The sequence below is a fragment of the Lepisma saccharinum genome, chromosome 3 (assembly GCF_977018435.1).
Source record: "Lepisma saccharinum chromosome 3, izLepSacc3.1, whole genome shotgun sequence".
Classification (NCBI taxonomy): Eukaryota; Metazoa; Arthropoda; class Insecta; order Zygentoma; family Lepismatidae; genus Lepisma; species Lepisma saccharinum.
In genome coordinates this window covers 134,227,255-134,254,519 of record NC_139231.1, presented here as the reverse complement: position 1 = coordinate 134,254,519, position 27,265 = coordinate 134,227,255, and the positions used below count along the sequence as shown (strand labels likewise).

At 38.4% G+C, this 27,265-nt stretch overlaps 1 protein-coding gene across 3 annotated transcripts in view; it reads left to right on the top strand.

The window, feature by feature from the left end:
- The window catches only part of LOC145985432 (serine/threonine-protein kinase DCLK1-like), a 201,284-nt gene that overhangs the window by 31,460 nt on the left and 142,559 nt on the right, over nucleotides 1-27,265 (top strand). For 2 of the 3 annotated variants that reach the window (XM_083119461.1, XM_083119459.1), the window contains exon 2: nucleotides 3,701-3,784. Coding sequence is in view for 1 of the 3 variants with exons in the window: in XM_083119457.1 (XP_082975583.1) it covers nucleotides 8,561-8,612 (52 nt within the window). In the remaining 2 variants the exon portion in view is untranslated. Of the gene's footprint in view, nucleotides 1-3,700; nucleotides 3,785-8,530; nucleotides 8,613-27,265 lie in introns of those variants that run through there. The other variant, XM_083119457.1, reaches the window with a different exon arrangement.

The following is a 27,265-nucleotide window of genomic DNA, read 5'->3' as shown; positions in this document are numbered from 1 at the left end:
GACTGACAGATGTTCTCCATAACAGAGGAATGCATACTAAATTCTGACGACATGGTATTTGTTTCTTTCTTTTCTTCAAAGTGAACTTTTATGTTGGTGTATGAATACTTTTGTCCAGCCAAAGAAGCAGGTATTGAGAATGTTTTGTATTTTATTTTTCTACAAGCAGCATCTGATATTTATTTTTGTTGTCAATATATCGTTTGGTGCATACTAGGTACAGCATTAACAGTTTTGACTTCCTTATTGCTTTCCTAGCTGCTGCAATTCGTCCTTTCTTCCTTTCAGTTCCACTGTATGATTACTTTTGTCCATCACTGTATTTCAAGTCTGAGTATGTGAAATGGCAAATGTAAACTCTGCAACTTAAATATGTTGGTATAATTGAATTGAATTAGATTTTTTTAATAAATTGGAATCGCACAGACTCTTTATATTGTTAATATATTTGTGTGTGTGTCTGTGTATATGTGGGTGGTGAGAGGAGGGTAATATACTTAAGGCTGAAATAGAGAAAGCATCTGCTTGTACTGTACCCTTGAATTTTTGGAAAGTTCGCCTTGAAAGCCACGAATTTTACTTGAATTTTTTCAAGGTCCTAGAGTAGCCACCCTGTTACTGTAGTACATACCTGGCTAGAATTGAGAGAAATTATCCTCTTGAAAAATTCCACCATGCGTTCCCATTCTGTAGTGGAATAAAGACCATGGCGCCATTTTAATGCCGAGGGAGTTTGACAGAAAGGGAGACGAAGCTACTAGCAATGTCTGTGAGGAAATTGAAATCGTTTCCTAAAGGCACATTTAGGATTGCATATCCGTCGGTTACTTCCGTACTTCCACTCTCCTCATCAGCGATGTGTCACGTCTCCCTCGAACGCTTCAGGGTAGAAAACATTCAGCATCAGGATTTAGCAATCTGTTTGGCGAAACGAAGGAAAATGCATTTTCCGTGTTTGAACATCACATGATGTTGGTAGTGTATGTGCACAATGCATATAATTTACCTGATAACTTATTCGTGCTCTCAAATGTGTAAGTTTGCAATATTTTCTCTCAGGTAACACCCTTTCTCTAGTCATTGGATATATATTATTTTTTTTTCGTATATATAGATTTGTATTTACGTAACTACAGCCTGGTCTATTTTAGAATATCTCTCGCCTATATTGAATGGTCTCTCGGTGACCGAGCGCATTGGGTATTGCACTCACGATCTCGCCACTGACGGTCCCAGATTCAAGTCCTAGCGTGGGCATTGGTGCTTCTTTGTGAGTGTCGTTTTATTAGTTTCATCCAGTCATCATTCATTTTCATCGCCGCTATTACCTAAGAGTGGCAGAAAAGTAGCGGCAAATAAGCAAAAAACCTGTGGAATCCGGATTGTTTTCACCTTGTCCTACAAGTTTAAGAAATGGCAGAATCCTTTGTAAAACTCTCATTTATTAAATCAGTGAGACGTATTTTTACGAAATTAAGGGGGTGTTCTAAAATTTCGCTGCTGATGTTATGTCTTTGTTATGCATTGAGTTACGATAAAAATATTTCAAATCAACTTCGTGATTTGTATTTTGAGGTACATTCAGCATCTATTCATTCCGGCCAGTTTACACGTGTGCAAGTTTTTATACATATTTTGGGCCCTTACATGCATAGGTAATAATTTCACAGCAGTTATAACTTTTAAAGAATGAAATGCAACATTGTTTTTAATGTGGAAGAAATACAACAAAGCAAATAATTGTACTTGAAACAGCCACCCGTTATCAGATTAATAACAGTTTACATAGTAAAGCCTTTGGGTTATTCCTGCTATACGAAGTCAGGATCCAACTTCCATGGCGGAGTGGTTATGACAACGCGCTACGACGCCGGGGGTCCTGAGTGCGAATCCTGGCTTGGCCATGGGTGTTATATATAAGCGTCCGTTCATCAATTTCAAAATATCATCACTCTTCCTCTTCGTCGTGATTAGCCAAAAGTGACAGAAAAGCGAAGCAAAATAAATAATTCAATGAAGCCAGGATTTCAGTTAGGTGAGAAGTGTAAAAGACCTCGGACCAGAATAACGCAAATATAAATGAAAACCGTGAAGAAGAAAATTATAGCCTATACAATAAGTACAAAGGATATAATCCGAGCATGAAGTGCTAATTTTTACTTTGTTCGTTTTTCTACTTTATAAGACTTTTGCTTTGATGCTTATAAGCTTTTAAGTTTCAACTCATATGCCTATATGTCCCACTTTTATAGTTTATTTACCATGAATCCCCCCTTAATAAATCATTGTTTCGTCATAAAGTCAAGCACAATTTAAGATACACAAACATAAACATAAATGTAATACCATCCGTAATTGTTTTCCTCCTGTTTACGTCATCTCCGTGCGTGTAACCATCCTAATGGTTCTTATGATATTCCTTCTTCATAAGTATTCGGTTCAACAATGGTTGTTACAATGCACATCAAATAGCAGTCGATCAAATTCGAGCCGTGTTATGTGTCATTTCCTTCATTCGAAAGATGGTTGCAAGTTGTTTATGTCCGCCAAACGGGAAAACGGTGGAAGTTGATTTGCATATATACTGCAGCATTAGTAGGTAGCGTGCGTGGATAGTTTGTGTGTCAGACACAAATTCGTGGTTGGGGTCACTTCAGTAGGTCGTAGGGTTCAGTCACGTCTTCGTGATTGGGACATGTTCTGCAAGTACTGAATCGTAGAGGCATTCGAGCGTTATCAGGTATCACGAAAGCGGAAGTACCAATTTCGACAACTCATTTGTGTGTAGGTTTCTTATCTGTATAGAATAAATAAAGCATATAGGACACTAAGGTGCGCCGATGGAAATAAATCCTATCTTTCATATACCTTCAGATTTCATGATATTAAATGTGTGATACATGTTGCTTAAAAATATCGTCACGATTATTCAAAAGTGGAAGAAAAGCAACCTAAAATAACCTAACTCAAATCATATCAAGTTATTGAAAAATAACCCGGCAGTTTCTAAACATTTAATTCTTTGTGGCGTTTTCCAAGCAGAAAGCCGCTGGTTCTATCCTCAGTATTTTCGTGGTTCCTTACTACATGTAAAATGCATTGAGTTCCGATTCGTGAATGTATGAATGAATTAAAAATTTTGTGCTTCTCGGCACATATGGCCATTTTATACCCTTCAAAATATTCGAGGAAAATCCTCTTATCTAAAAACCCTTAAAGTTAAAAAAGAGCCCTTTGAGAAAGGTTAAAATAAAAATGCAAGGTTGTAAATGAACCTGCACGAGACATACGCACGCAGCAGATGAAAAAGGTAGGGTGGAAAATAAAACAAGAGCTCTTCTATAAAAGCAAAAAACATTTGTTAAAGCACTATCATAATCTCTCAACTTCATGCACGTAAAGTACTTGTACATAAAGTGCACCATTGGTGTAGATTGAAAAACATTTGACACTATTTGTGTAAGAACTTTTTCATCACATGTGTGAAATACATCCTTAAATGATGTAGTATACAAGCATCTAGGATGTTCCCCATAAAGAAATGGTCTTATCAGAAATGGCAGCATAGAAAGCTTTTCTTGGCAGTCAATCGAACAAGGCTTATTAAGCATTTTGGGCTCATTAAATCCGACGCGTTTCGTGAATGAGCACATGCATAGAATATTTCCCGACTGATGTATTTCCTTTGCGTTTCTTGCAGATGGAGAAATGTACAATTAAAGGCGGTCCATGCTAGTACCAGTAGCAGGAGAGCGTCACGACATCACGCTAAGGTCAAGTTAAGGTAAGTTGGTTTTTTATTTCGTTCAAATTCTTTGGAAATTGAGATGCCAGCCCTTTTTACCTCTACCCGCTAAAAAAAGAGGGTGCGAGCACTTGATCTGGTTGGCAATTTTTTTTTTCAAATTTATTATCACTACTATTGCATTATTATTATATTATCGTTATTATATCCTTGGTGAGACTTTCAGGTCCACCAAATCATCCAAGATCCAGTACAACTGTGTTTCATTATTTTTTAATATTTCATACAGTTAGTAAACTGAATGAATATGTGTGTGTATTTGTACACATCTCCTTCACAAATAGCTCTAAAAATTAGTGGGGAAATTTAGTCATAAAGTTTTATGTTGTTTGACCTCTCACATAAAAATCATCTAATTTTGGAATTTTGAAAGCTGTGAAACCATTTATTCTTCGAATTGGGTGGTAGAATATGAAGAGAAAAAAGCATAACCCTGTTTCTGCATTTTACACTCATACTTTTTTTTTCAATATAATGTATTTTCTACTTTCGTTATTGTGTTCCAAAACCAACTGAATTATATTTATATGGCTGTTGAAACGAACTATGCCAATTTCCCCTCCCGACGCCTAGGTGAGGGCAATGATTGCATCATAGACCTACCAAACAGAGACATCCCTGCCGTGCAAGGGAGCTGGGGGTACAAGCTCTCCGAAAATCGTTTACCGTCGTTCATTCTTCAGGAACCGCTTATTTACGCTTAGGTACATTTCGCAGAAATACCTACTTGACAAGCTAAAGAGTGCTAACTCGAATTCTTGAAGTCCCTGCCGTTCGTGGCAGAATTCGTCGAGTGTTTTCGGGTTGATTATGTGTAAGGATTGGGGGGTTACTTCAGTTTCATAGTTCGCTTCCGATTCGACTGTACAATGCTACACATAAATATGCCAACTTTACCGATGCAGTCTCTACAGATCTGAAACTAAGGTTTCTCTTTCTGAAGACGCCAAGTCATTCGTAAACCGTTATCCCTCGAAGTGAATAGTCGCAATTAACGCGTAATTAACAAATACACTCGAACATTCTATATCATGTTAGATACACAGTGCGTAAACAATGCACATGGTGTTCAATTGAAAAAAAATATAGAATTGAGAAATAACAGTAATTTACCAATTATAATTTGCTAGACTGATTTCACTTATCATCTACGAGTGCATGCTACCATGCAGTCCACTTTCTGTATTCGTAGGCATGATTTCAAACAATTATGCAAATTTACTGCACATCACAGTGCATATTGTTTCCTGAACTTGCGTTAAATCAAGATAAACGTGAAAAATGATGTGTTAGGTGCAAGAGAAAGTGAATGTGTAATCCTTACCGAGGTTTCTATTATCTTTGAATTTGTATTTATGTGGCAGAATTTTCTGTGAGTTGTTGCTTTAAGTCCACTTCATACACAGATAGGCTATTCGGGACTGAAATGTAGTTCAGATGCTCTCATCATACTTTGTAAATTCAACGAATTTGTCTTAATGATGTTGATGCACGCGCCTTTGGTAGCCACCTCGGTGACCAAGTACTTTCAGTGGTCGACTCACGATCTCGTTGCTGAAGGTTCCGGGTTCGAATCCCATTTTCGGCACGAGTGTTCCTCTGTGAGTGCCTCTTCACGAATCTCCTCTTCCACCATTCATACACATTGTTGCGATTATTCAAAAGTTGCACAAGACCGAAGCAAAATAAGAGATGGACACATACTTGCATGATCCCAGAATTACTAACGAACCAAACATGGCATTCCTAAACCAGAAGATTTATTGCTGAGCATCACGTGATTTCCATCTGTCAATATCCTGTTTATGATCAATCACTCTTGGCTATCCTTACCAATTTCCTTCAGATCCACCTTTATATTGTCATTCCAGGTTTTTTTGGGTGATGGCAAAGGTTTAAATTGCGCCATTGCCGCTTTGTACCACCCACTCCTCACATACACCCCCCTTCCTCACCTACATACCCGTGCACGTGTGGTGGAAGCTTGGTCATTCATCTGCCTGCATCTGCATTTCTCGTGTCGTCGGCCAATCTCCATGTTGAAGTAATGCACCGTTGCAGTTGCGCATCACCAACCGAACTAATAGTGCGGAGAAACTATTTCTCGTTGGGCGGGGAGGAAGAAGGAAGGGGGCTGCTCGGAAGATCCACTTCACGAAACAGTGAATAAACGTACCGGAACTTCCAGCAAAGCGTTCAGAATGAACATCACGCCATTCTTACAATGTTGCCAGATTCAAGAGAATATTTAGAATGGAAGATATTCAAGTCAACATCATTACGTCTAAATGTAGCCAGAAATATTATATTGAAAAGTATCACACTAGTGTTCTAAATTCTATTAATTTAGATCTGGATAAAGGTCCCGGTTTCGATCCCCGGCCGGTTCAAATCCGGGAACTTTTCTAACGATGGAAGCGGCCCCGGCGCCCACCCAGCGTCGAATAACATGGGTACCTGGGGGAAACCCTGGGGGGTAAAGGCGGTCAGGGGCGTGATGCTGATCACATCACCCTCACTCACGACCGGATCAAGAAAGTGTGGGGCGTTACCCCCACACCCCCTATACGCCTTCATGGCGTGGTGCTATGCACAGGGGAGCACTTTACCTTCTTTTTATATTTAAGAGAAAATTCCAGTGGATTGCATTCACCGTTGTCTTAAATATGTGTTATATAGTCTTAATAGTGTCTTGATGCCGTAAGCTTATATTTTCATGTCTAGGAATTTTTTAAATTATTATCTTAATAGGGTTCCAGTGAATCCAAACAGTATATCCCTTAAGTAATATTTATGCAAATAATGGTTTCATGCCTTATGTAGTAAAAAGAAAACCTCTTCGTCGCGATTAGAAAAATGGCACATAAGCGACGTAAACAGAAATATGAACACGTAAGTTTTCTTAACGCGCTTGCCCTAGCAGCTATGTGAATCCCAGCTCATACCGAGCAAAGCGGTGTGGAACAAAGTGACGAGACGTTATTAACTCAGGAATATTTTCATGTTCAAGGTAGTGCTGGAAAAATATTGAGGTAGTTGAAGCAAGATATTCTTCTTTTGAAGCAACGACGTAGAAAGAGATAGTACATTTCCTTTGAAGAGCAGATGATTTGCGAGTCTTTCGATTGAGAGCGTAGGGATGTTCTCTTTCATCTTTATTTTATGAGCTCTTTGAGTCAGCGTTGGTTCACTGCAACCAAACTTGCAGTCGCGTGTCCCCTCTTGGTTTGTATTCCTATTTCTATACCAAATACCTCGTTGTTATTAATGGGAAGTTGAGAAGCACAGCCAACACGCAAAATAGTTTTCAAAGGCCACGAATCAAAAGTAAACATCCCAGTGCAACTTGTGGTTGAGTTTCTGAATATTTGTGCAATAAATATTTGATTTGCAGAAAAGTGTGCTTTACGTTTTTAACTACATTATAATAAAAATAATTGTAATACAACGTTTCTCATCTATTAAAATTAATTTTCAATTTCAAATCAACAATTTTCTGTCTTGTTTACTGATTTTTTGAAAAGGGAAAAGCTCACACAATTAAATTACGACTTTTCGAAAATTATTGTAATTTTATATTTTATATCGAGTTAATAAAAGTACTTTAATTTTTAATTTGGCTCTGTTAAGTCTGTTTTGATATATCAAGTAATTATTATGTAAATAACAATCTAAACTTAATATAATTAAGGTAACCAAAGTTATCAGTATTTTAATGACAAAAATGGTTTTGTGGCAATTTGGTTTTACCCGAATTACTTTACAAGCTCTTAATCATTTTGAGAGTTCACGAGAATGTCGAGTGTTGCAATTCAGAAAATAACTTGCATGGTGGAAATGCTATAGTGTGACTCCCAAAACGAGTGTATCGTGAAAACTTGAAGAAACTATTCATTTAGGTTTTCGGCATTTTAAATCCAGCTTATGCCCTAACTCGCAATCTTTGTAGTTGCATAACCCTTCAAACTTAAGTGCATTACGCAAACAAATTGTAGTTAATTTCTGATGAAAGTAAATTGCAGAATTTTTTCCCAGTTAATGACAAGACCTATCGGTACATATTCACATTAAGAACTTTCTCACTTAACACCAAGTTTCTGTCGCGTTGAATATCGTTTACTTAGCATGTAATAGCACCTTGCGTTTATCAACAACGCTAATCAAACGGCTTAATTACAAAAACAATATGGGAGGGCGTTAAGCGTTAAATCGTGGACAGTAAAATAACACATTCAGTCATATTGTTTACCGTTTCTTGTTTTGTAAGTGCATGTTTAGGGAAAAGAAAGCAAATGAGTAAGTTCTATGATTTAAGTATCGATTGTGATGGTGAGGTACTTTATGAAACATCTCATGCGTGGTAAACATAAGATCTGGCAACGCTGACAGAATATTCGCTCATGCTTACTCAAGTATGAACATTCCCTGAGGTTAAGGTAAGCGGAAAAAAGGGCAGCGACGTGTTAAAGCATGTAAAGTTGGAGGAGGAACGTAAAGTTTTGATTCTTCTTTCGTAGGGGAGGGAGGGGGCGGGGGAGGATGCAGGAGAAAGGCGATTTTACCGACTTTCTGGTGCAAACATTTCCCCCCAGTTGTTTGGCATGGCTAAGTAGGGAATGCATGCTGCATTTCCAATCTCTGTTTTGGCGGCAGTGTAGATAGGCGTGGCGACACTGGTTTTTTGTTTTTCTCTTGGTCGATCCGATTTTCCATTTCATCTTGTGACCGTAACGAAGCGAGAAGGTCGTCTACGTCATGGGCAATGTCCTGTGTGTCATATTGTTTTCGCAGCAGATGCTGTATCAGGGTGAGTGCATTCGTTGTATTATTGGTGGTGGTGGTGTGATGACTTAGTCAACATTATAGCGGTGACTTCCATTTTATTTTTATACGTTCCACCTGTTTATTGTATTGATAGTAACTTTTTGCGTATTAGAGTTGTGTCCTCATCATTATGCTACTGTCACACACACTTTTGTATTGTAACGATCCCAGCGGACAAATCCCCGTCCACCAGGCACGTATCTAGAAATATATTTGGGGGGGGGGGTCCGAACTAAGTGTCCCAGGAATAATAATAATAATACTTTAGCAGTTAAAAGAAACCTTATACAGCACTATATCACAGAGAGTAATATCAAAGGATTAACTCATAATGGTTTTTACAGCAAATCGGATCCTATACCTAAATATAATATTTTAAGGGAAGTCATAATTAAAATAATCGATTAATATTTTTAAAAATTCACCACCATTTTTCAATTTTACTGATAATAATGAATTATTTCTTGTTTTATATTTTGGAACGTTATATACTATTGTATTTATAAAGTATTCACTATCAATCCTATTTGACAAAATGTTTTGTATCAATACATTAATTTTATCTTTCCTTCTTGAGCTCAAGGTTGTTAAATTAAGTACCTCCAACCACTCCATATAATTTAGTGATATGTAACTTTTCTTCATTTTCGTACAAAGTAACTTAATAAGTAATTTCTGAATTGATTCAATTTTCTCGGTGTGACCGTTTGCTGCTACGTTCCATAATTCACTTCCATATTCCACTAATGGGCGAACCAAAACTATAAATATAAAAATAAAAGTTTCCATTCTATTAAGGGAAGTCCAATTAAAAAAATATAAAACCATTTTAGCTTTTTTACAAACTTCAATTATATGTTCATCAAATAGCAATTTAGAATCTATGATTATACCAAGATCCTTATAACTAGAACAAATAGAAATCTTATTAGATTTAATAACATATTGAGAAACAATACAATTTGTTTTTCTCGAACATCTTAACAGTTTGCATTTAGCTAAATTAATTTGCATACCATTTATAACATAATAATAATAATGTTTTAATTAAAATCATTAATTAAATAACATAAATACTAATTAAAACATAAGTTAATTAATATTAGATAATATATTAATTAATATTACACGAATAGGTAATAAGACGGTGTAAGAATAGAAATATAACAGCATGACCTAGCTTACCTGTAGTTAAGATCGGCATAATTTGCATAAAAACAAGTTGAATAACAAAAAGGATGTTAGATCCGGTTAGCGAAAAGTAAAGTTCCTGATTAATACTTTATGCATATTGTCATAAATAGTAGTGTGCAAACATAAATCTTTGGTACTTTCCTTCAAAGCCTTATGATCCATGATAATTCTTGCCTTTAAGCTCAGATGAATTTGATAACCATAGCAAATGCTAAACAAGTATATTTTCCTTTTCTTTCTCCAAATCATCTATCTATTCGTTCAGTAAATAAACTCAGTGAGGTTACACATACATAGGATTGATTGGAATAGAATAGCGCAGACGGAAACCACTGTCCACTAAAGATAAACTAACAAAGCTTTTTATTTTAGAAGATGTATTCTATTACATCCCCCCTCCCCCCTTACACACACAGGTGCATACTACACTCTCCAAACTCCATTGTGTACTTAAGGGCCAAGGCCTGCAAAGCGACTGTTGCATTGTACGAAGCGTGGGCAGCGCGTCGAGTCACACCGCAGATGTTTTCAGGCTTTCGAGACGGGTGTTCACAATTTTTTCAAGTAGCTCCTCAATTGTCCTCACGACGCTGGGCCAACGCAGACATTTTGGGGGCTCCAATCGGGAATCGAACCCGACCAATAGCCAGAGCGTTAACCATTCGGCTACAGTGTTCAGAAATAAGACATACAGTGTAATTTTCATTTCTGTCTACGATTGGTCATGGAGGAACTGCAGTAGTTAGTACTACGGAAATTCCATACCTTTTTAATTGCGATTGTAAATGGTTTGAATTTCCCAATATTATCTTTTGCTTCCGTTGGCACCGTTGGCCTCTTTAAAATTCTCCTTGTCACGTGCATTAACATGTATGTCGTTTCATGTGGCTTGTTGCAGAGCAGTATTTATGGATCTCTTAAAAATGAACATGGAAATTACTCCTCTTGGTACGTGTTGCATGATGCACGCTGTAGGTCGCAAGGTATTGCGAGCGTGACGTCTTATTTGAGTAGTTGTGATACAAAATTACGGTCTTCCACAGCACGTGTGTGTTTGTGTTATATATTATTTAGCTGCCTCCCACCCACTTACTATTTTATTTGCAGATCTCTCATCGAGCTCAGTTTAAGGATTCTAGTGTGCCTATACATGTGGATGTCTGTTCATAAGTGTGTACACTCATGTTAAAATGAATGTGCGCTTCGACACCAGGTGTCCGTTGCTCGAATCCCGGCCTGGGCATGAGTATTCCTCGTGAATGACTCTTCATCAATTTCATCACATCATCACTCATGCTCATCCTCGCGGTTAGCCAGAAGTGGGAGAAAAGCGACGCTAAATAACAAATCAAGTCAAATAAAGTGGCATACTGTACAACTCTCTCTCCTATCAAGTGCACCACTTTATGTGAACAGGAGTATTCAATTCAGGCGGTTATTAGGTTTTGCCAGTGCGAACACTTCTTATATGTACAGTCGGCGTAAAAAAGTCATAGGATTAAAACAGCAGAGAACATAATTTTCTATCACTGCCTAAAAATCATGCCCTTAAATGGCTTTCAATCTGTTTCTTTAGCGTGCAATTTTGTAGTTCTTCTCTGCAAGGATACAGGCTGACCATGTCGTTTTTCTTGTCATGATTCACAGCTTATTATTAACACAGACTACGGGAACAGGATCATGTATGCAACCATGTTTATACGTCTACATTTCCTTATATTGGGTTGATGCCTAGGTTCGTAGCGCTTTGTTATGGGTTGGCAACACTGCGTTGCGAAGAGTTCCTTGTCCATTATACCATTGTAATTGCTTAGTTTGTAGTTTTGTGTTCGTGAAAACACAGTGCATTCTAATTCTGAGCACATTTAGTCTATTGTGCGGACGAAACAAGATGGAGTGTCAAGTAGATAAGTTGAACATTTCCGGCACATTCTGCTCTTCGAGTTTAACCTAGTTGAACCGAGGATCAAGTGCAGCAGTAGGACGTCTTTCCGAATGAAACTTGAAACTTGGCTAACTGATTTCTTCAACTCAAAAACAATTTGTGCTGTGTACTGGGCTAATGCCATTTGCCACCTGTGTACTTGTGTTAATTAATTATTGTATTCCTGTTAACGTATGTTGTGATGAGGGACCGGATTTATATGTACTAAAAAAACGTGAAAATATGCATGCATCTATACAGAAAAAACTTGCAAGATATGCATTACGATATGCACACAAAATTTTCATTGAGGGTGTAAAAACTGATTCCACACAACTTTTTAACTAACAAATGAAACGTTCAAATTATATTACGTACATGTAATTTTAATGAAAAGGCTAAAAAATAAGGACTACAAAATATGCAGCAGAGGAACTTTTATTCGTTAGGAAGAGGATGTGAGGTACTCACTACTCACATTCAATTTACCAAGGCTTCGGATCCTCTTCTGTTGAAGTTTACAATTAGGAGATGTTTTAGGTTTTCCAGCGTCAGTCGTCTTCTGTTGTCTCGTAAGATGTCCTTTTAGCGGGAGAAACATCTTTCAACTTCACAGGAACTTACCGGTGCATATTGAAAGGCAGCAATTTGCTCCACTGATAAGGACATTGTCGGTAAGGGTCCACTGCGTTTACCAGCTAAAATTTCTTCAATGTCGCAAATTTCTTTATGCCCTGTTTTTTTTTAAAGTATGCTGTGCACTTTTTCCTTCACTGTTTCACCAGCTTTTCCAGAAATCGAATTTAGTTTAGAGATGGTCGTTTTGAAAACGTTGAGCAAATTACTTAGTGAAGAACTGTTTTTTTTCCAGATAGGTAATGCCCGATGGAAGATGAGAGAAATGAGCTGAAATGAATCGATGCTGCACTACTAGGATCAAATGTACTAACAATATCCCTAACCGTTTTTAAATGTTGGCCATAATAAATGACAGCATTGAGCCATGAATGTATGTCGCGTTGGCGCCAGGATTAAAATTTGCTTACAAATATTTAGAAAAATGTAAAATAAAATGGTTTTATGAGGAAAATATGCAGTATAAAAGGAAATCTTCCAAAATATTATCCCCGTTAACAAAACAACTAAAATATGCATTTATATGCACCATATACACATGTCTAAAAGGTGCGGAATGACTTGATTGGAACATTTAACGAAGTGTGCATACTTTTTGGTTGCAATAATAAAATATGCATTTGCATGAAAATCCGGTCCCTAGTTATAATACGCTACGAACGTATGCACCGACCCAATATATTCATGTATGTTTCGTGTATCTTTCTCTCTCTCTGTCATGTATCTGTGTGTGTGTGTGTAAAAGTCCTGATGTTTCAAGCAATCTTCGTGGCGGATTGGTTAGCGCAGCGAGCTACGACTAGGGAGGTAACTGGTTCGATTCCCCGTCTGGATTTGGATGTTCTATGTGAGTGTCCCTTCACCAGTTTCATCATATCACCACTCATCATCATCGTCGCCATTAACCAAAAGTGGCAGAAATGCGACCAAACCAATCAATCCTGATGTTCGTCGATGGCCAAGCGTTTATTACTCTTTGTATGCCCATCAATATTAGTAATTCATATTAATCTTTATCGTTGCTAATAATGTAAAAAAAGTTATGAAAAGTAAAGAAAATTTGGAAACAGAACATGGATGTCAATTTGTATTTTTGTGTGTGTAAGAGAGAGGAAAGGGGAAGGGATATATTTCCAATATTGTGCACCGAGGTCCGTCACTGTATATGACTAAAGTGTAGTGTTCAGAGTAGTTGGAAGTAAATTTCTGGGAATCATGACGAAATTCTTGAAGGGATTCGGAATGTTTCCACTTTCGAGCTGCGTGAGAGGAAAGATAGGAGGGCGGGCTAAGTTTCTGGTGTGCAGATCATGACGTGTGATTCTCTGAAAAATGAAGAAGAATAGGAGACACAGTTGCTAGGGGTCTTCGTTCTTCTCTCTTTGCATCATTAACATACCATTCCCAAAATATCACCAAGCTCTTTCTGCGAAAGGGTCCTCTTGCAGACTAAATTATTTTGTTGGTTTTGTGGTGATAGACCGCGTGACATAGGTGAGCCGCATAAAAATAAACTCTCTAAAGCTCCATGAAATTTGAGACGTTATTCCCCGTGAGGTCTCACTTGTGATATATTTTATTAGTGTTCGACGTTGGCTAATTTACACGTCGGATAGTTTTTTTTTTTTATCAGGCTTAATGCAAGCTATAGCATTCTATGTATAGTTGCTTACTCGCGAATTTCATAAAGCATTCGTTTACGCTCATACTTGCAATGAACTAGCGAGCTAAAAAAAATATTGGCCAAAGACATGTAAATGTAATTGATTAATGTGAGTCTAATGACTACGTTGAGATTGGTAAAAGTCGTAAGTAGTAATTATGTCAGTGGAAGAATAAGCATTTAATGTATTTCCAGTTTATTCTTGAGCAGTTAAAGGAAAGTCTTTAGTGCACTTGTTCCAAGATCAAGGCTAAAGTTTTATTTCCCATTAAACATGCTGGTAATTTGCATAGGAACTTTCGTAGCGGAAATGACGTAATCCTTATGCATACAAGCTTCAAATTCTATTGCAAGAGGTTTTCTCACCTGCAAGCAAATGGTGCTCGGGTGACAAACCACAGTCAGGATCCTCATCTATGTTATTTTTTTTGCCTGTACCCTTGTTGTGCTTTGTCCTTTTCTCGCATTTTTAATAGGAATACAACATTTGTGTAGGTGTCCTGGTTTCGAATCCCGGAATGGCATGGGTGTTCTTTGTGAGTGTCCTTTCATCAATTTCATCATATTACCACTCATATTCTCATCGCCGCGATAAGCCAAAAGTGGCAAAAAATGGTAAGTAACAACTAAAACACAATAAAAAACCGGGGTATGTGTCATAAGAGGATACACAGAAGTAGAAGGGAATAGAAGATGGTTTGAATTACTTTCGTAGTATAGTGGGGAAAATGGCAAATACCATTGGGTTAAACAGAATTCAAGTTGATGTTGCAGTGGAAGACATGAGATCTCGGGGTTTGACAAACATTCAGGGCACAAATGTGGTTACCAGAGGCTTAACCTAATATGTTTTGTTAGTTCAAAGAAATCCGTTTTTTCTGTCAAAGCGCCAGAGTCTCGGTAGCCTGCCAAAGTGCAGTTTGCATGGTGTTCTGCGTGGAAGAAAGGCCAACTCTTGTTGGCTGAAGTTGAAAAGCTGTAAAAGACTTTTAAACAATATGCGAAGATTGCCTGAATGGCTTCGTTTCTTGGTCTGCAAGAACAAGAAACGATAGCAATGAACTCGGAAATTTTATTTGTGTAATGATGCAGAGAGTAAAACCACACGTATTCCCATACATGCCAACTAAAACCTGAAGTCTCATTGCTACTTTCAAATAATCTGCACTTAAAAACATCCTCCATAAAACAGGTTAGAGAAACCATCAGATGAGAGTATCCTATGTGACGTAAATATTCTGCTAATGGAGGAAAACCGTTCAACATATCATGCCGAAAGAGTGAGGGAAAGCAAATTGAAAAATTCCGAAAATTCAACGCAGCAAACGTCTAATTATTGAGCTATGTTTCGTCACCCTTGTTTTTCGCTTCCTCTTTCCTCTCCGAACAGCGATATCGTTTGCTGCCTAGGAAGCTTATCTGTGATTATCTTCCACGATAGTCACTGTTCCTTGGCGATTTATGAGTGGAAGAGAAGTTAGATTTTGATCTTGATAAGTGTATCCTGGTTGATGAAAGTTACTGGGTGTGCATATCCTCATTTCTATGTGCAACTGTATAGGATACTATGCTTGGTACCAGGGGTAGACAAAAATTAAAAATAATCCCGGCGCCAACACCGTTTCCTTCGGAGCCACCCCCCCCCCTTTTTTTTTTTTTTTGTAAATATGGTCTACGAATACAATGAATCCAACTAACATAAAGCTAACATTTTGAAATATGATCTTAAAACATTTAATTTATCAATTAATACAAGAGTGTATTGAAGGTTAATAATTCTTGTGGCAGAGTGGCATTACTAAAGAAGCCTCGACTGGTAACAGCATGAATTACTATGCAATACATTCTAACATATGATCGACTCTACCATGTCGCCGCAGATTTTAAAATTCGGCTTGCAACAGCGAAAAATTTATAGTGGTATGTTTATTATTCTGATTTAATGAGACACATGATACAGAAAACACACAAACATTAAGAAACACACAGGCAATGAAATTTTCCATTAACGAACTTGAAATATTTAAAAAATGTATATTTGTTAAGGACTGGATATGAAAATTGGAGCCAGGTGAAAATTTTCAGGCACCCTGTAATTTTTCTTCAACTTCTTGGTATAGTAACTGAGTTAATGAAACTAGTAATTTCACAGTTTTTATATTTCAGGTTGTGAGCATACGATCAGTGGACAAAGGATGCTTTTTTTAAGCCCCGAGAAAAATGTATGATAAATTCGATATCCTGTCGCTGTTTACATTCGTGGCCGTGCTGCTTAGTTTTTTTTTACTTGGCAACATTGTGCCAATGGTGTAGTGGCAACACTATCGCCTCGATGTCAAGAGGTCCTGAGTTCGATCCCAGGTGGAGACACGTTGCACAGTGCTTCGGATCCCACCTGAAACCGGTCTCGATTAGCCTATCTGAGCATAAACGGACTTAGAAAAACTGACTTGTTTGACTTTGCAACATCTCTAGATCAAATCAAGACATAGAAAAGCGACGTAAAATAATGAAGATAAAAAAGTAAAGTTCCCCGTGCATATGAAGGTACAATTAGGGGATGTGGGGGTAGGACCCCCGACATTCTCGATCCATTTTGGAGGTGATGTGATCATCACCACGCTCCGGCCGCCTCTTTACACGCCAGGGCAGATACCCATTGATTTGAGGCTGGGTAAGCCCGAGGTCCGCTTTATGCAGGAACAAGACCGGGAATCGAACCCGGGTCTCCAGCGTGGCAATCTGACGCCCTAGCGACCAGACCACCGCGGCCCCGAAGATACAAAAATGTAATACCGAGTTAGGGAGAAAATTGGAAGTATCCTAAAGTCAGTCAACGAAATAAACAGTTGGAAATCATAATGTGAATATGTGGAGGTTAAAGCTGTTTCTTTCATTTTCGTTCTCAAGACCAGAAAAAAAATAAAACGATAAAAATGATAGTTGATCTCTCGGAAATTCGATGAGAAAAATCGTGAAAGAAAGATGAAAAGACATTGGGTATAATTGCTGAAACGTCATTGATGAACGTTATTTACAAAATATACCACAGTTGTTTAGAATAGAGGCTAGGTGCACAGGAAAAAGAACTACAGAATTGGCAGTTGTGCCTGAAGATCGAGTCTCCGTGCACTTCAAAGCATTCGGAATATATTAATAGAAGTAAAATATGCATAGTTTTACTTGCATATGGTATTCGGGTATATAGGTCTCCATGTTTAGTGATTTCACAAACCAGAGGCTCGCAGTATCAGAAAACCTTTCATTAACAAAGAATAGTACACCTGATCTTTAGCAGTCACTTGAGTACTCTCAGGAATATAAACAATGATGGCAGATCAGAATTTTAAAGAATCCCTTTGTGATGCCGGCCGGGATGCGAAAACAACCGCTTCGTGGCAACATGTAAGAACTAACTGCTAATTATGACAATGTATATTTTATGAGCTTCAAGGTTACAGCATGGAAGGATTTAAGTTTTTATACGAAGTGCTGACACGCAGACCTAGACTTTTTCAGTCGAACCCTGCCTGTACGCAGGGAGAAAGAAATGGTTGGAAAATCGATAATTTAAATCTGTGCGTGAGTAGAACCTTATCTCGAGAGCGGGCGGGACCTTGAGGCTGTCTTCGGAAACAATTTTCGGAAAATATTTTGCACTTTGGAGAGCTGTGGGATGCATGTATATGACCAGGTAGATTGTTCATTGCTGCTTTTTAAAATTGATTTTTGTCTACAGATGTTGGTGCACAGGTTGTCATCTGCTTCCTTGCCAATTTGTTTCAGTTTTCTTGAATCTTGAATTGCCCAGAACGAGACTATTCTTCGAGACTTGGTGTACGCGGTCTCGTTCGATACTTTGGTTCGTTTTTGAATTTGTGTTATTTAGTTTCGCTTTTCTTGCCCTTTTTGGTAATGGTGACGATGAGGGTGAGTGATGATTAGATGAAATTGATTAAGGGCTAATGAAAAGAACGCCCAGGTCGGAACTTCGGTGGCGAAATTGAACGCACTGACTTCGAGACTACGGTAAACTATAATATATCATATTTGACTAATTTACACATTTACCTGATTATAATTATTTATGTATATTCATAAGTAAGGCATGTATTTTGTTTATGGTAATTGCAAAATTAATCCACTAGAAGCAACTGTAAATCTGTGGTATGTTGTTGCGTTTATTCAGGACAAGATAGAAGCTGAACGAGCATTCATATCGTTGAAACTGAAGAAACGCGCGCGCATGTGTGTGAATGCGTGTGTGTGTATAAAATATGCCGTGGAAACACATGAGGGTGTATTAAAGTAGGGCTCTACACCTTCACAGTCTTGGGCATTTTGTGCAGGTGATGTGATCAGCACCACGCTCATGCCGCTCTATGTAGGGGCATTGCTGGACAAATTCTCACCTGAAATTATCCATCACGGAAATCGAACCCGGGCCTACAGCTCCAGACGTCCTACCTACTGGACCACTGCGGCTCATCGCACACACACAACGATTGCAATGAATTCTTTCACGTGTGAAGCATGAAAGAGCGTATTTCATTCTGGCCACTACGCCAGCACGCGTTAGGAAAGCAGATACGAACAGAACTTCAGTGAAGTTCCTTTTCCTCCACAATATTTTACGCTCTCGGGTAACTTCTGACAAAAGTACATAATCCTCACCGGAACTAATGGATTCGTTTCTCTTTGCAACGGACGAAGAAATACATTTCAACTCGCACTAGGGGTTCAGGCCAGGTTCCGTACTGTATGTACTTTTTTTTCTTTTCCCAAGGGACGATATTCTATTATGTCTGTGAAGCCTGCGTGAAACTGCGACATAACAACAGAGCAGCTGACCTTATGGTTGCATCCACATAAATCTTATCCCGCACTGTTCTCATTCATTTTGCGGTGATGTTCAACTAAAATACAACTCGTGGGTTTTTCACTTGTGAAGTCGACGCGGAAAGCACGCTTCACTAAAATTATGCTGGCCTCTTTAGTATGAACTGAGGCGAGACGAGACTTCACGCAGTCTCGTCTCGAGTTTCAAATTCCTGCCTCGTTCTCTAGGGATGGTACCGAGACAAATTGCGGTCTCGTCTCGGAATTGGTGCTGTAATGGGTGCACTCAGATGTCGACCTCTCTTCCACGTTAATATACCCAGGGATTCTTTTTTCAGGCTGACGAAGCTCTGGCGCCTGGACTCACAGCCAGGATAATCATTTGTGGGAAATGTGTTGTGTCGCTCATAAGTTATTGTTGTTGATTTTTTGCTTTAAGTACAGATACGCTAATCGGGACTGGACCTACAGTTTAAAGTGGGAATCGAACCACTATGTGCCTCCACTGGGTATCAGTCCCGGGACTCCTTGATTATGTCGCCCAACTGTGATTGTCCCTTCGTGCATATCCTCAACATTCATTCCCATCGTCGCGATTAGCCAAAAGTGGCAGAAAACGTACGTAAAATAACCTAATACAAACTAAATCGTCTCGGATATCGAGGCCAGAGCGAAACCGAGGTAGCATCTTCGATATCGACACGAGAACGAGAGCAGACCCTTCAAGAGAGAGACAGGGCTTAATTATCCTCTGTTGGTCGAGGCGCCAAAACCTCTTCCACATGCAAAAATGTTCTACGTGGAGAAGAAATTGACACTTGAGTGCCTTGAGACAGGGCCCAGATTTTGTGTTTAGACAACGGAGCTTGTATGCATATATAATCTTCGTGTGTGATATTTTTTCATTGAAATTGTTATTTAGTCTGAAGAAGGCATTGATACAAGGTCGAGAAGTTATGTATATCGTGTTTTTTTTACGTATAAATAAGAGTGCCTTGGTCATCTGATTTAGTGTTTTTTGGTTAACCAGTACACTGCAATACCAGGAAAAGGAGGAAGACTTCGAACCCTGGGCAAGGCAAGGATGTGTCATAGTTTCCGTTCAGAACCTTCGTTTATCCTCATTGTCGATTGGAGATTTTCATTTATGGCTTATGACAAATGTTAACAGGAGGATCACAGCTTTTAATACCAAGGATTTTCACCGGGGAATTAGTTATCTTAGAGCATGCTACTCAATCCTCCTTGTGAACTCTTATTATCTCGCAGATAATGTCTCGAGAAATAAACACAGTAATCGCCTTTCGCCAAGATATTTGTGAGGTTAATTCACCCTCTTTATCTCTTACCAGGAAATTTCAGGAACAAGGCCAATAAATCATGCAACAATGTTGGGCTAGATAAGGAGGAAATGTGGCCATTTACTGATAGAGCATCCCTTTCCTCGGGTATATACTACAAAGGAGATAAAATGACAAATATGCATTGTGTGAATTGATTGTACCTAGGTAGGTAAATTACTTTTTGAGAGAGAAAATATGGGGTTAATCTTCTATATCTTCAGAAATAGTAATTATTTCAGAATACCAAAAATGTATATTTCCCTGTTGATTATTTCGTCACTTTTAAACATCTGTGTTAATCGTAACCTCCTTTCATCAAGAGCGGATTATGGGGTGTAAGGGGTGATTTTTACTGAAGGCACGTAATACAGTCTGGGGTGCAATTTTTCAGGCTGACAAGGCTCTGGTGCCTTGATCCATAGCCTCGATAATTCTCTGTAGGGTTTGTGTTCTGCTTTTCCATGTGTGTTTGTGTATTCTTAATGGTGTCCAGCTATGGTTTATACCCGATTCAGGATTCCCAACTCGGGAAATTCCAATGAAAATAGCGTTATTTCAGGAACCAGTAGGATATTTCAGTGAAATGTCTTCACAACTCAGGAAGTCCTACGGCTGGAGGATGAATTGGCGTTTGGAATAGTTTGCATTACATACACCTGTGTAAGTGCTGACCTAACCTAACCTACAAGCAAATGAGGTGCAAGTAAATGAATAATAAATGTACGTAGTACTTCAGGGCAACGTGCAGTGCAGTAACGCTAAGAACCTCTCAAAAACAGGCCCTTACATCTCCCCCTTCCCTCCCGAGGCAGCGGTTCCTGAATTAGGATGTCCTGAATTGGGACATCACCCCAGCGATCGTCAGTTCCTTGAATTCCGCGAATTTTGGTCACTAACGTGAAAAAATTACAATATTTAAAGGGGAGGGAGTTACTGAACGTCATTTACAATTTATTAAAACTTTTTTTTGGGTGGGGGAAATTTTCTTTGAATTTCATTTGGGTCATACATTAGCCACTCTTGTCATACCAAGCTTTTCGGCATGGAAAAATTATAGCGCTGTTGTAGAGTACACGTGATTTGTCGGAGTAAATTGATAGTGAATGGTCCGGAAGTCCAGTGGATTGATTTGTTTTCTCCCTTTTTCCGGTGAGGACCAAAGTTTTCTCCTTTGCAGAAGTCGTTAGGAGGGGGAGAATCTTCCAGGTCAGCAGTTTCCCAACTACATTATCCCTCTCCCTTCCTCTTTCAGGAGTTCATACTCCCCGGTCTTAATCCAATACTGGGAGAAACGTATTGTTCTTCGGGGACCCATGTTGTCGACGAGATGTTGAATTTTTCCTTAGCCTGCAGTCTGAATTGGGACGTAGAAATGACTCAAGGGTGCTTGATAAAAATTGAAGCATGAGAGTGACTCAGAGGTAATTGAGAGATTTTGAGTCGGCCGAATGTTCATTTTTCCACCCACAATACATCCTGTGATTTTTGAAGTTTTTGCGCAGCTCATTTGTTTCGTGTACAATCAGGGAAAATTGCCGGTGTTATGGAATCATTAACATACCCTAAAGTTCCTATAATTATATTCCCTCGGTAATGGTAAAATTCAAGAGAGTAGTTTGTTTTACAGGTTAGGGTGTAAGTTGCAGGAATTTCAACGTGTCTTCAAATACGGCGCATGTTTCGAAGTACTTTTCCTTTCGAGTTTGAATGCTCCCACTTGAGCTAAGCTCGTCTTCCGTGGTCGAACAGTACAAACGTCTACATCGTATGGAGATCAATAACGCAAAAAAATAATCTGTTTTACTACTCGTTTCGACACTTCGAACTGCACTCCAGAATTTTATCAATTTTTCACAAGTTCACAGTTTTCTCTGACGGAATAGTAGACGAAAGTGACCAAAGTAGGACTCCCGTTTTGTTTTTCATCCCTGGTGTCATTATGGCATATTATCTCTATTAGATATTTAATAAAATGGGTTCTTTGATATGTTTGCTAACGTTTTGAGTAACTTAATCCACCTTAAAGCGCATGATGCTTTGCCAGTAAGCATTTCTGTAAAAGGGACGAAAAGTAACAACGGAGAAAAAGTGGCCAAAGTTGGACCCCTCCTTTAACAAGTTCCAAAAATTGGAAAAGACGCAAAGAAATGTAAATATATGATATGTAGTAAATGTTACATTTATTGAGCTTGCATAAAGAATATAGATGTACAAAAGTAATATAATGTAGACTACCAATATCCTAACTGCGTCAATCGCCCTTTCCCTTTGTTGGACATCCCACCTTCTCGCACCTGCATTGCCTTTTCGCTTGAACATCTGAAACAATATGTAGAAGGACTTTACTAACGAGTAACGACCCTTTGTTTCAGGTACAATTGTAATGTTAGGCATTCATTGAGGGGTCCTACTTAGGGCATTTTACTCGTGGAGTTTGGTTATTTTCCTCTACAACAATTCTGATTAAGTCATACATAAATAATTAACATGAACTATAATTAACATATTTAAATTAACATTTCCGCTTGGTGTGTAACCAGGGACGCAGTAGAGTTGTTTTGGCGTAGCTGCACTTAGTTTACTGGTCTCAAACGAGTCTGCTCTTTCTTCGATTTTACGGAGGTCCTGTGTCGTTCTCACCTCGATTTTTAAATGGTCGCCTCGGTAACGTCAATACAGCTGGGGTACAAGATGATGGCAGAGGTGATAATCCAAAGAATATGTAGCTTCAAAAAGGTTGGGAAAGAGTTGAGCAGAGGTGGTCACCCTCCGGAGGGCAGACCTCACCCTCCGAAGACTTGTGAGGAGCCCTTTGCTGTCTCAAATCAAACAGTAATTCTTCAAGAAAGGGCCATTCACGCCCCTTGCTACTTGAAACAGTATTTTAATACAATAGGATCTTTGAGTTTCGTCTGTCCTTGTGAGATATTATTGCGCATAACATCATTAATATAAATGTAATCGTAAGTAGTTTGCTTCACAAGATACCGATAGAGAAACTTTGCCTCTCACAGTTCTTTATCGAAATTCACAATGCCGTAAAGAAGAAAGTAGATCTTATGCTTCTTCAGAGCTGTTCCTATTGTGCCATCAAGTGATTATTTCGACCCTTTCACGGACTGAATTTCTTGAATGACACACGAGGCTAATTAGCATGCTAATTCCACTGTGAATTGGGTTTCTGGATGTTTTACCTGTGCCTTCGACGTGACGGGAATGAATTGCCTGAATATATTTTTTATATACCTCCAGTCAGTGCAAGTGAAAGGGGTGAGACAGATTGAGAATGGTAGACTTGTCACAGGAAATTTCCCTGTGGAGGGAAAATATCCACATGGCCGGATCATTTTCACATACTTTACTTTTTCTTTTTTTATAAATGTAATGCAATAAACAAAATGCATAGTTGACGCCTACCAGTAATGTTTTCCACAAAATTAAATTAAGCTTATTGCTGGGGCTGGAAAGGGGCCCGGGACTTCGTTATAACATATTTTTCATTTGGCTTCGGATCTATTATTGGGGTGAGATCTTTACATATCGGATGAAAATCAGCCTTAATAGACAAACTTGACAAAGCATATTTTGACATATTTCACTAATTTCGCGTTTTTACAACATATTTCTTCAAATTTGTTGTAATAAGATATATTTCTGTATAATTTCGTAATTCTCTCGCACATAATCGGTTATTTCATATTTTTTTCTTCGTAGCTTTAGCACAACGGACAGTTCATATTGTCGATGGCAGGATATGGAAATTACGGAGGAAGAAAGGTGCAGTCTTTTCTTAGTACAGAACAATAATATCCCACCTTTTTTTTTTATCCCGCCGACAATTGATGCCCATGCAAACATTATTGAGCAAAAATGTTCTCTCTCATTGTTCCACGGGAAGTAAAGAAGTTTCGTTCTCATTTCTTTGCCTTTTTCACTTTTCACAAAAATCGGTACATGACAGCCCCTACTCTACTCTATCGGCTATGGGAGAAATTCGAGAGTATTGTTGTACATATTTTTGACTTTACTGGGAATATTTCTGCATTTTCTGACATATTTGTAATTTTTCATGACATATTTTCCAATTTATATGACATAATTACATACATATTTTACAGTTTTATAGGACATAAAGTCCCGGATAACCTAACTTTTTAAAAGTAAATTAGCTATAATTACTTACAAATGGTTGCAAGAACTATATTGTAACCCATATAATTAGTAGGCAAGCTTGAATTTGTCATGTGACGTGACTTGAATAATTCGGCACAACTGAATCTTGGTGAAGCTAAGGAAAACATAAAATTTAATGCAATTGTACTTCGGTTCAAATGAATGAGAAAGTAGGCATCTTTCTGTAGCCTGGTCGCAGATAGTGACAAATATATGAACGAATCTGGCGCCTGAATCCACAGCCAGTGGGGCTTGTGTAGTGTCGGAGGTTATTTCAGTCGTTCACCGCCAGCGTGTCGGCCGTTCGGCGGACTCTTCATGCAACAGGTCCCGGCAAATTGCGTTCAGGAAGTCCGTAACAGAAACCGCTTGTTTTGTAATGTTTCCACTTTTCACAATTACAGTTACAATTACAATTGAAATAAGCACGTACCTTGTCGCAAGGATGTTGGAAAAGGTGTCCTCCCAAATACAAATATTTCTGGCACCTTATTTCTGACAGAAAATCTTATTAGACATCGCTACTTTATCGTCAGTTGTCAGAAAGGGAAGACAGCATCCCGGCGCATAAAGCAAACCGAAAGCGTAAAATGATATTTAAAAGTAATAATAATGATGATCACTAACCTCCTGTGTTATAAGAGATGTTGAAAATGACCTCCTTCAACAGCAATACAACACGTTTCTTAGGTTCAAGAGATCCTGTCTCTCGTAATTGCCTGACCACTTTTCTGCAAGAATTCGTTTTCACGTAATTATCGTACATAAAAACTCTCTGTTCAAGACTATATTTGTTTAACGACATAAGTAATGAATGAATAACAATTAACACACAATAAAGCACTGGCCATGAGTAGCACATTACAATAACACAGTATAAGCAACACGCGTACTGTTGAACGCAAACAGAATTGAACATGAACGAACACTGACGTCTGGTAGCCGACAGTGTTGCTAACCATTTTTCAGCAATGTCCCTACAACTGACCAAATGTCCCTACGCCAAGTAAAGTGACTAAAAAAAACAACACCTCATTAGCATGCAAAACAGAAGGTAAAATATACACATTTACTTACCAAATCTTTCTGCTCGGTGCTTCCACAATTAATGAAGGAGCGAATTTACAATACATGACCCCTCCCCGATTTTTGTAATATTTTGCATACTCACTAATTGAGGCCTCCTAATCACGAATTTGAAGTTAAGATTTGGGGGGTCACGTGTAGAAATTGCAAAATAAGTGAAATTGAGTGGTCCGCGATCGGCACGATTGCTCATTATTTACCGGAAGATTTTGTGTTTCCAATACTTAAAAAACGAAATATACATTCCTGATATTACTACGACCCCAAATTTTAACTATGTTTGCCTAACCTAACCTAACCGTACCTGAATGGTTCGTGGGGCTATCCGTCATTGGTTTGTTGGGCTACCCGTGCATGTTTTTTTCGAGCCCAAATTTTAACTACCGGTATGTTTGCCTTGCCTAACCTAACTTAACCTAACCTTACCGAGAATGGTCAGTGGGGCTATTCCTGAATGGTTTTGCGGTAATTGTGATTACGAACCGATAAAAAAATATTATTTTCGTAGCACTTTAACAGCAAACGTTCATCATCGAAGACGCCATTTTCGTATCCTGCAATTTTATGATTGATGTACTGTTGCCAAATTTACCTATAATCAAATCAGTTCTTCTACATCGTGATTGTCGCTGTCACATGTAAGCACGTTCTTTGGGCAATATACTGAAATCCATAAATTTATTAATTAGCCCACAGCCATCCGCCTGCACACTCCACCTAAAAATCTGTACAACATTAACAACTCTTTTACTGTTCTCTTCCGCCATTCTTACACGATCCATGCTCTCCAAGTATGAAATCAACAGTGTGGCAACGCTGTAGACAGCGTAACTAATTGTAATTTGTTCATATCAACAAATATGGCTACCATACTTGTATACAGAGAATCATTGCGAGAATTGAAAAGCTTATTTTACAACTTCTACACGTTAATGAACATTTTCCCCCCTCACCACAACATGTTAACTTGAGATAAGTCATCACGAATAATTATTTCGTGAGTATAAGACGTAGCATAGAAATTACAGACTGGTCCGGTATTGTAAATTCTTGCCTTAATGAATAATAGAGGTGTGCGGGACAGAATGTTTTGGGTCGGGACGGGATCGGGACGGTAATTTTTTTAAATCCCGACATTCGGGACTGAAAAATTTGCAATTTCCCGACCAAGTCGGAAAATTTTCTGGACGGGAAATGTTCGAAATTTCCCGAAGCACTGGAAATCTCGAATTTTACAAGTCATTTTCACTTTAAGTGATTGTTTTTGCATTTCTAGAATAAAAACTTACAACTTTCGATAAGTTCCAGAAACTTACAAGGCAGAAAACGTCGAGAATTAACGACTTTTTAAAGTAAAGAATCCAGCACATCCCTAATGAATAACGTTGAGTCGTTTACTGTTGATTATGTTATTTGAAGTCATACATGCTGCTGCTGTGAAGAGATAGATGTTGGTTGGTGATGCTGTATTTCCTGCAGTCTTTAACAATTTTAGTCCCATTTTATTTCCCTTTTTTTGTTTTTGTATCACTTAACATTGAAAATATTCTTTCCGTTTCCGCGTTAGAATGCGGCAATGTTAGCACTATTTTCGCGAGAGTGGAAATGTTTTCAAAAAGGAACTTGCCTTGAAAGTTTTTGGTAACCGATAACATGTTCCAAAATTCTGATGGAGATTTGTTAGTTAGTTCTTTTTTCTCCTCCTCGCTAAAGTATCCAGATAAACTAATTCATAAAATGTAATTTACCAAGATTGAAAAAAGTACCTACGTTTTCCC